The 11,543-nt window shown below is 33.3% G+C and overlaps 1 protein-coding gene across 1 annotated transcript; it reads left to right on the top strand.

Annotated features, from left to right (window-relative positions):
* Positions 1-3,626: 3,626 nt before the first annotated feature.
* On the top strand, positions 3,627-4,280 carry LOC111693201 (the record flags this gene model as incomplete). Its single annotated transcript, XM_023457442.1, has 1 exon — positions 3,627-4,280. A coding segment is annotated over exon 1 (654 nt), but the record flags the coding sequence as incomplete, so codon positions are not given.
* Positions 4,281-11,543: the final 7,263 nt, after the last annotated feature.

The raw sequence follows: 11,543 nt of genomic DNA on the forward strand, positions 1-11,543 counted from the left end.
TTAAGACAAATATGCCTTATTCGAATGTTGCTCCTTTTCGATCTACAGGGTGTTAAAGTTGAAAAAATATTTTCGATTTTTTTAAATATCTTGAGCATCTTTGAACGGATTGTCTTGAAAGTTTGTACACCTATGTTTTCTGAGGTGGTAATTACGGAAATGGTAACTATTTTGCAATCACATCTAGGATGCGCTAGTTGTNGGCAAAAAAACAAAGCGGCTACGCCCTACTAAGACGGTTAAAACGACCGTATATTCTGCAAACAAATGTTCGCGTTCAAAACAATTAAAAACAACTACAATATGACCAGCTAGACAATCCACTTAAGGTGGAATTTGCATTTCAATTAGTCTAAAAACTCTGCTCTGCGTCTACCATAGTATACGAGCTAGTATTATCAAGTCAAGGGCGGCTAACAGAAAAATTTTAATGAAATACCTTCTCATCTTCTGAAATGGATAATTAATATAATATTTCCCTTATATGTGATTTATCTCAGATTCGTGGAAATTCTTTTCTTATGCATAAATACACTACACAATGCACCAATGAGACACAAAACAGATAGAACCTGCACGTGCGGCACAAATAAATGAACCGGCTGGCTATCAATAAGTAGTAACGGACTGTTACGAAACACTTTTTTCCTTTAAACCCGTGCGCGCGTCATGTATAAGTGAGACCTACCAACATGAATCATAGAAGAACGGAGATGGGAAAAATAATTAAACTGTATTATTGAAATAACAGTAATGTGCAAAAGTTCTTCAGGAATATCGGCAAATTTATTTGGAGGACGAATCCCATCAACGAAAACTAAAAAATATTATCAGAAACCTTAGGTGGCCAGAAAACAGCTCCGATCTCAGTCCTTTAGACATATTTTTGTGGGGACACTTCAACAAAATATATTATTAAAGACCTCAAAATTTACAAGTATTGAAAGAAAAAATACATGACGAAATGTTTGATAATTCTGAACTTGTTTTTAAAGCAATAAATAGTAAATTAAAACATATTTTCAACTGTATCATCACAATTATTTGCATGTTGAAAATTTTTAAAAATTGTAGGTATTTTAATGCTATTTCGCATGTATTCTCGTTCTGTTGTTGTAAAGGTTAGTTATAAAAATCGTTGTTTGTTATTTCAATAAGGATAAATTTTAATTTTTTTTAATGATTTTTTTACTTTAAACATATATTTTATGCCAGCAAATTTTTATGTCAAAAGGAGAAGTCGTACATTTGTATTTAAAGTTTTTCTATCTTTAATTATTAAACCTATAAGTGGATGTCAAAATACAAAAAAAACTTGTACCTACATTCCGCTACGTACTATTAACCCACCTTGTATATTAAAAAATTTATCATCATCATCAATTATTAAAAAAATTATATTACAAGCTGTTTGAAATATCATTACGAATTTTGTTTATTTGGAAATATTTTTTCTGCAGTATTTCAATATCAAAAAATGAAAATAGTAGCTAATTAACGAAATTATGATTAAATAACCTAACTGTAACACCGCTGTAGAATATCATCTGAAACTACATAGGTATTCGTCGATTCTTTAAAACATTTTTATCAATACCTGCATCATACATTTTTCATTACAAAAAACAGATATTGATAAAAAAGTGTACAAAATAAATCCGTAAGTGCGCCTGGCAGCATTGCCAAAGTGTTTATATGTTGCTAGGATACGTGTAGGAATGCGGGCCGCTGTATTTGATTCTTCCTAAAATTCTGCTGGTGGTGTACTCTATCGGCAATTCGGAAATTTAAAACTGCCGGCCTATTCCAGTAGCGGTCTGGGGCGATAACTATTTTGTTTGTGATGCTACGAATATAGGTAACATGGCGCTCTGTGAAAGCCTAATATTGCAATAATTTATTTGAATGATTACGCTTACTTGCCTTTTCTATCAGCAATTTGTAATTTTTATCGGTAGCTTGAACTTTCTTGTTTCAGGTAATCGTTAGGAAAATAATTTTGTGCTAGATGTAAGAGATTTCGGCGATGAATCAATAGCATCAAATGTGGTTGTACAGAAATTAAAAGAAAGGGACTTTAATGAAATGTTTGAAACATACATGCTTATTCAATTTAATCCGTAAAGCCGAGACTTTAGAGAAATAATGCATCCAATTTCATCTCTGCAGAGGAAAATCCTCTGGAAAATATATTGTTTGAGGACGACTGTTCTTTGTAGTTTCAGTTTTAATTTGTCGCTAACTCCGTTTATCTCTTTGTTACGTAATGCCGGAAAAGATAAAGCCTTTTACGGAAATCATTATCTCCTTTCTGTATACTCCACGAACTGAATATCAGCGACAGGATTATCGTTATTTTTGTAGCCCGATACCACCGACGAAGTTAAGCACTGGCGTCGATGTGATGTATCTCTCTAATACAAACATAATCGTTTATGGTGAGACGTCCATTGTCACTCCCTTAACTTTATCGACGGGGACGTATTAAAGTAGGCGCTGTAGTTGACTTCATCCTCATCAATCCTTGCCAATGGACGATATGCGATATCGGGGATTTGTAACAAACTAAATATCTTTATGTGATTTTGGTATATCAACGAATTGGCGTGAAGTTTGTGTACGAAGTTGAAACCGGAGAAAATTTAGAAAATGATGAGTATTTATATTTTTTATATCCGTAAAGCTTTTAGGAAATTATCATGTAATCCCAGGAAATACTAAATGTGAAATTTTCCCTAAGCAAAGTGCCTTTAACTTTTGTTTTCGTTAAAAGAAATGGTTAAATTAGTCAGAAAAGAACATTAATCACATTTTGCAAATGAAAAAACGCCGCAATTTTTACATACTATATAATTACCATGGATATTCTTTTAACAATATCAAAGTCAATAAATTTATTTTGATTAACTGCCCACCGAATAATTTTTATTAACAATGCTAACCCTAGAGCAAAGAATGTATCTTGTGAAATGTTACACAATGGATAATGTTTCATGTCGATGTTAAATACAAATTTTTAATGAAAAGTTTCCAAATGTACCTGTAAGACGTATAGCAATTTATAGAGCTTAAAGGAATGTTGTTGACCTCAAAATAGAGCGATTAAGACAAATATGCCTTATTCGAATGTTGCTCCTTTTCGATCTACAGGGTGTTAAAGTTGAAAAAATATTTTCGATTTTTTTAAATATCTTGAGCATCTTTGAACGGATTGTCTTGAAAGTTTGTACACCTATGTTTTCTGAGGTGGTAATTACGGAAATGGTAACTATTTTGCAATCACATCTAGGATGCGCTAGTTGTAGTGTTCCGTCGGAGTAAACATATGTCAAACTTTTTTGTCCTTCAAAAATCTGAATTTCCAATAAGAAATTATTAAACTACGTTCAATTCTAAATAAAAAAGATATACCTGTTAAAAATCGATAAACTTAACCGTTTTCGAAATAAGAACGATTTACTATTTCTTTACAAAATTATTTGTTTGAACGTACGCCTTTAAATAAGATGACTTAAATGAAGTAGGCCGCTGTCAATGAAATGTCATGTATTATTTATGTCAATTCTAAGCAACTTATAAATACTAGACAGTTTAGTTCTTCTTCGTTTGTGATTTTTTTCATTAAAATGCCGCGTCATAATGATTATTCGTTTGTTGAAATGAGAAACATGGTATGTGTGTATGCCCAAGAAAATTATTGTGGTCGTCATGCAGCAGCGAGGTACTTGGAGTTATATCCAAATAACAGACAACCTAACCACAAGCTTTTCAAGACGTTGTACGACAGATTAGGAGAAACGGGATCATTTCGCCCTAAACGAGACGTTGGAAGGCCTAAAGTATTAGCGGCGGAGCAAGAAGAGGATGTTTTAGTGCGAATTGCCGAAAACACGCAAACAAGCACACGCCGAATTTCATCAGCTACTGGTGTAAGTCAGCCTTCCGTCTTCAGAATACTCCACAAAGAAAAATTGTATCCTTACCATTTTCGTCCGGTTCAACAGTTGATGCCACAAGATCCTCCTGGTAGATTTCGGTTCGCACAGTTTCTTCGTCGGCAACAAAATGCTGACCCTACATTTTATAATAAAATATTGTTTACGGACGAAGCTACATTTACCCGGCGCGGTGTATTTAATTGGAGAAATAGCCATTCCTGGGAACTGGAAAATCCTCACTTGCCACGAGAACAACATTTTCAGCATGAATTCTCAATAAATATTTGGTGTGGAATACTTTCCGATAACATTTTGGGACCATTTGTGTTACCCCGTCCACTTAATGGGGAAAATTATTTAAATTTTTTAACAAATGACTTGCCACTCGTTCTTGAAAATATCCCCTTAAATTTACGGCAAACCTTTTGGTTTATGCATGATGGTGCTCCCGCACATTACTCCCGACCAGTAAGAGAATATCTTGATATAAGTTTTCGAAACCGTTGGATTGGTCGCGGCAGCGAAGTGCCTTGGCCTGCGCGTAGCCCTGATTTAAATCCCCTAGATTTTTATTTCTGGGGTAACGTTAAATCTTTAGTTTATAAAGATGTTATACATACTCGAGAAGAGCTGTGGGCAAAAATACAAGAATCTGTTAACATTATCAGAGACCAACAAAGAAGTCTATTCAGTGTCAGACAAAATTTTAACGAGAGAATAAAAAAATGTATTGAAAACAATGGTCGCCACTTTGAGAATCTTTTGTAATTAGACTTAAGCATAATAAAATTTTCAGTTGTTACTGTGTTTGTCTTAATTCGTAATTAAGTCATCTTATTTAAAGGCGTACGTTCAAACAAATAATTTTGTAAAGAAATAGTAAATCGTTCTTATTTCGAAAACGGTTAAGTTTATCGATTTTTAACAGGTATATCTTTTTTATTTAGAATTGAACGTAGTTTAATAATTTCTTATTGGAAATTCAGATTTTTGAAGGACAAAAAAGTTTGACATATGTTTACTCCGACGGAACACTACAACTAGCGCATCCTAGATGTGATTGCAAAATAGTTACCATTTCCGTAATTACCACCTCAGAAAACATAGGTGTACAAACTTTCAAGACAATCCGTTCAAAGATGCTCAAGATATTTAAAAAAATCGAAAATATTTTTTCAACTTTAAGACCCTTTAGATCGAAAAGGAGCAACATTCGGATAAGGCATATTTGGCTTAATCGCTCTATTTTGAGGTCATCAACATGCCTATAAGCTCTGTCCCATTATTAATGAATCATCCTGTATAAACAATGCCGTTATTTAACGACATTCCTGGCGCCCAATCAAGCGCCGCGCGATAAAGAACAATCTGGCAGATGACAGCTTAAGTGATTCCCCCTCAGTTACGTGGAAATTGATTTCGATTACAATTCGCTATCGGTTTGATTTATATTTCACCATAACAGATTCGCCGGAGCGGCTGCGATTCCCCCGCACCGGATACATTTGTTTAAGCTACAAATCGAAGGAGATCTGTTTAGTATGATTTAGCTGCGGCGGGACGCGCGCGATATTTAAAGCGATTTGTTTCCATTAACGACGCCAGAGTTGGACGGATAAATGCGAGTCGTGTTTTATTTTACGGTTATCCAGTTATCCGCCGAGAAAGTTTGGGAACACACATCAGGATCACGCATCGGAGTGATTGGATGGCGGAGTGAGCCTAGAGAGTAGAGACAGGACCTCGATTCTCCGGCTTAGGTTTATATTTGCGGCCTTAATTCGATCTCCTGCTGGTATTATTCGCGTGTAGTGAATAGAATGGCTAAGTAAATAGATATTAACCTTCCTAAATACATATTATAGGAAATAAATAATAAATGTGTCGATGTCGATGTCGATACTGAACCCCGATTACGGATATGATCAAACTTGATATTAATATTTTGTGAAGTAGGTATATTCAACCAACTGATAATGTAACACAGAAATGATGCCCAATTTTAGTGTTCAAATTTTATTACATTTCTTGGTATTTATAGTCTACTTAATGAGGTCCTAAATAAGAGGGCAAAGATCTGAATGTTTGTAGGATCTTTTGGCATTTCTTCCTCTGCTTTCGATGGCGATGGTTTCGTAAATTGAAAAAACACCCCAATTGCCGCTCGGTCTTGGTATTTAGAAGTCCGCAAAAGTCTTCTAGCGAAGTCCGCCTTAAGTCTGAACTACTGGTCTCTTTAGTTTTTACCCATTTTTGGAGAATATCGCCAACTGCAACTGATAGTCGACTCGTGTTTTTAGCATTGTAGAGGGTATCTCAAACTCGATAGTTTGGGATTACTGTGAAGATACAAGCAAATTAAATAAAATTTGGGACACGTGGTGTTAAATGGGATGAGGTAAGCTCCATTTTCGATAGAACGTATTATCTTATCTGGGATTTGATAGAAACGACTAACGACGTCACCAATTATATTTTTTCCAGAAACATACCCAAATTTTTTTCCTGTTAAAAAGCTCTCTTTTTTCTAATAAAATTTTGTTAGTGAACTTTTTCTCTATTAATTCCCGTTTAAAAGTTATAAGCAATATCCCTAAAGAGTCTCAAAAGAAATACCACCTAAAAATCACATTAGCGGTGGAAGGATCAAGTAGTCGTTGGAAAATTATCGAATGTTCGTTGTTTAAAGTGCATAAAATACTTTTCATTACTCAATACAAACGAAAAAATATAATTGGGACCATGGAAACAAGCACATCACACTACACATCATTACATGTGTAGAGTCCTTAAGTAATTTTTTTAAGCGAAGTCACATTTTTAGACGGAGTGGAATCTTTTACCTTGATTTACGAAAATCTGGCTCCAGATGTGTGATTAATGAAGGTGAGATCAACCAGCAATCCTTATGATGCCAAATTTTACTGAAATCGGTGGATTTCAAAAAAGTACACCCGCCACATTGGATCAGCCATCTTGAATTTTTACAATGTGAATTCATATTCGTAATCAGCGACCCAAAAAACCCCTTTATACAAAATCTGGTCAAAATCCGCTCAGAATTTGAAAATAGCGATTCCTGCTAGGTTTTTTGAGGTTAGAAAAAAAATACACGTTCTAGCTCAATTCTGACAGTGGATTTGAATTCAGCAGAGTTTTTTATATAAAAATGTACTATTTGATGTGGAAATAAATTTTTTTCCAAATTTTCCCAGTAAATTTTCATCAATTTTCACTATTTTTCACAAGTTTTTTGAGGTTAGGAAAAAATTGTGACGTGATGGGCCAATTCTGACCCCAGATTCATGTTCAGAAGGCCAAATTACTACGAAAAATATATGTCGCATAAAAAGTATACCCAACTTTTTTTTGTGTGTGTGGCTGTGAATTTGATCGACTATAAATTTAATGGACTAAAATATTTTTGTATAATTTAAGAAAATGATTTTCAAAGTTCGATATCTCGAAAACGGTAAAGTTTACGTACATGATGTACTATATGAAGTTTGTTTTGCATTTCGAGAAGAATTGAAATATGGAATAATACACAGGGTGTTCCATTAAATAAAAAGCACCTTTGTTTCGTCATGACGTTTTGATTGATCCTATATATTTAATTTTCCTTTATTGTAATAGATTTAAGAAATCACTAAAACGTTTGTGTCCTATGACTTTTCGATAGCTATCTTACTTTAGGAAATAATCCACCGTTTCCATACATATCAGCGACCCTGTATAACTTATTCTAATGGAGAACTTACTAACCTGGACAGCTTGATAAATCTTATAGAAAGAAAAATTCTGATCCAGATAAATAAATTAATAATATGTAGGTATTAGATACTTATCGTATATAGGTTACTCGTATTGGGATACAAATTTGAATTAATGAGGAAAAACTCACCCGACGAGCCGTCTTCCTCGGAATTACCCTAAGTGAAAAATCTAATTACGTAATGAAATCAACCCGCGCGACTGTATCTTATCTGTCTATTTTCTAGTCGCAAAAATGGTCCCGATCAATGCACTGCGCTTCTCTACGTTGGATCGGCACATGCCCAGGGAATGTCAGCTTCCTAGTTTGACCACGGCTCCATCCATCAAGAGTTGACCTCACGAACCCCGTCTATCAATCAGCCCTACTTTTTATTGTTCACTCCCTCTTACTTTTACTATCGTTCTCCTCACTGCGAGAACATCAATACCAGTTGTTCATTTGTTCTCTGCTACGGCGCAAAACGAAAACGTTATTGTTCCATTTAATTGAAGCCACTTGATTTCAATTTGTTCGGATCTTAGTGCTAGATTGAAAATGGTCGGTTTTCATTAAGCACGTGCAGTTCTTACTGTTAGATAGTTGTAATGATACTGTCCTGTTCAGTTTCTTATACAATACCTACAATACAGTGTTTCATGATGAATTGTACATAATATTGGTAGGGTGAGGCACCTTAGTCCGAAAGTATTTCGTGACTATAGCTTATGAATCTTATCTTTGGTGTACATTTAGACTAGGCGGTATCTGTTTTGGTTTGATTGAATCGTATATCCACGGAGATTTTTGGCTTTTTGGCTTTCAAATACAACTAGAAATGAAAATTTTTCTATGCGCATAAAAAACATGGGCTTAACTTTTGGCCGCACAATATGTTAAAAAAATTAGAAAAATTTTATATTTTTCTTCCTATTTAAGTATGTATCTTTTCAAGAGTTGATTTTGGGCGAAAATGGAAGAGGAAAAAATGTTTGTAATTAAATTATTTACATAACATGATTAGTTTCAAATCGAATAAATCATGATTATTATGGTAAAAATCGAAAAAACCGCAAAAATGGGGTTAAAAAACAATACTTCTTAGGGATTTTTTTGGGGTATTTAAATTGGGTATAGAACCTTTATACTTGGCTCAAGAAAACTTCATGTTATGTAGAACCTTCACACCAAATTTCATCAAAATCGGTTCGACAGATTTTNTTTCTTTCATTTCAATATATTATTTTGTATTCGAAAAATACGACCTTGAAAAAAAATAGATACACGTATATACCGTTAGAAAAAAATGTCTACAACCTGTATATACAGTGTTATTTTTTTAAAACCTGTCATAGGCCAACTTTTTTATTTGAAGTAATAGACTAGTACTTCCAAATGCAAAGTTGTAGGAAATAACTTGATTAAGAAAAATGTACAAATAATTTTTTCCGGTGTTTCCATTTAAAAAAATATCGTTTTAGTAGCTACTGCAGAAATATGGCAACACCGGAAATAATTATTTGTAAATTTTTCTTATTTATTTTTAAAGAAGCGTCTTTCCAAGAACTTTTAAAACCTGCTTTAAAAAATTTGATTGGTCGAATATTCACAAAGATATTCTAATTGTTTATTCGACAAACAAGCGCCAGAGCTGTCCTAATTGATGGATTCGAATTTTTCAAAAAAAGTTTGAAAGCTTGAAAGCCCTTCTATATGTGATTAAATTTTCAAGTATCTAAGGGCCTTGCTTTTTGCTGTGCAAAATTTTGAAAATTTGCAATTTTTTTTTTCAAAATCTGGATTGCAAAATTATTATGCAAAATCTATCGAACCGATTTTGATGAAATTTGGTGTGATGATTCTACATAACATGAAGTTTTCTTGAGCCAAGTATAAAGGTCCTATACCCAATTTAAATACCCCAAAAAAATTCCCTAAAAAGTATTGTTTTTTAACCCCATTTTTGCGATTTTTTCGATTTTTACCATAATAATCATGATTCATTCGATTTGTAACTAGTCACATTTTGTAAAAGATTTAATTACAAATATTTTTATCCACTTCCATTTTCGGCTAAAATCAACTCTTGAAAAGATACATAATTAAATAGGAAGAAAAGTATGACATTTTTCTAATTCTTTTAACATATTGTGCCGCCAAAAGTTAAGCCCACGTTTTTTTTTATGTGCATAGAAAAATTTTCATTTCTAGTGATATTTGAAAGCCAAAAAGCCAAAAATCTCCGTGGATATACGATTCATCCAAAAATGGCTTTTTGAAACAGATACCGTCTGGACTAATTATGATGAATTTTGAATACACTGTTGAACAAAGTATCCATGATTACTTGAATTCTGAATAAAACATCCAAAGAGTACTGGAATCCAGTTTACTGAATTTTTAACTTGGAGATTGAAGACAAAAAGATGCTAATACTGTGTCGAAGGGGAATTATGATGTTTCTTATATTAAAGACAACACAATCAAGTTGAAATAAAGTATAAACATAAACAATTCCCCTTATATATAAGATCAAAAAGGGTGTCCATTAACTTGAAAATACTTTATATGGTGTTTGCATAAAAAGTTCAGAATACGTTTGAGGGTGAGTAACAGGACTAGATTTGCAAGAAAACACGAAAGTTATCCCATTTTGAGATGTTACCGCTCCGACGCGACGTCCAGTGAGCCTCGTATATGTACGGGACTAACTCAGCCTCAAACTTATTCCTGCATATTTTTAAATTGAGGTAATTTTTTTCCAATCTCTCGACAAATCCAATGCTTCAATAAAAGAGTATTGAAAAAATTACTGACTATATTTAGTGACTTTTACAAGTTTTTCAGTGTAGAATAAATATCTCATTAAGGTTAGGGACTATATTACTGCTGATTATTTTTAGTCTTCAGTAACTTAGAATAAAGAAATATTGACAATTTTTAAATATTACCGCACACAAAAGTTTCTTTCAAATTGTATTGATTCAGAAAAAAAATGATCAAAGTTGAAAAGAAAAATACTTTTGAAGTGAGTTTCTGGTTTAAAAAACATCAAATATAATATATACAAAATGTCGTCAGCAATTTAAAAGCATGACTACAATCTTTGAACATGCTCACATGATTTCCGCAACTATTTTTTTTAATATCGTTTATAAATTTTTGAAAATTTTTTTAACCTATAATTTTTCCGAAAACTATAATAACCTAACAATAGATTCTACAATTTTGACTACAAATTGGTTAGGTAAATAGGTTTGCTAAGTTTTTTAAGTGGGTCAATGTTAGTGACGAGTGACTCATGGTGAACCTCCCTGTTTGTGTAATATATACCTACTATGATTGGCATTATTTTTTTTAATAGAAGAATGTAGGTATGTTAACGATAACAAAATTGCAGAAAATTGTAAATATTTCTCTAAGAGTAAAAGTAAGGTTAGGTATAGCACAGCATATGTAAACCAACAAATACAGATGAGCGGAAATCATAAGATGCACGTTATTAGTCTGCATAAAACCTCCACAATTCATCAGCTGTAAATAATAAACAGATACGTATTCGATAAAATTCGGAATGAGTGAAAACAGTGAAATGAGACGACATACAAGTTTTATGTTTAGTATACAGGATGTCCCGAAATTAATGCAACATTTGGTCATAGATTCTTAAAACAAATTTAGGCGACCCGTATTTTTTTCAAGTGGTCCCTTCTTTCGGAGTTACTACCCCTGAAATCTGCCCCTGTCTTTTTTAAGATTTATCTCGGTACCCTGTTGTACAAGAATCACTAAATTTGGTACACAAGGGTTTTATGACATGTGGAATCTGACAGTACTACGCTTTTTGGCGG

The sequence above is a fragment of the Anoplophora glabripennis genome, unplaced genomic scaffold (genome assembly GCF_000390285.2).
Source record: "Anoplophora glabripennis isolate ALB-LARVAE unplaced genomic scaffold, Agla_2.0 scaffold128, whole genome shotgun sequence".
Taxonomy (NCBI): domain Eukaryota; kingdom Metazoa; phylum Arthropoda; class Insecta; order Coleoptera; family Cerambycidae; genus Anoplophora; species Anoplophora glabripennis.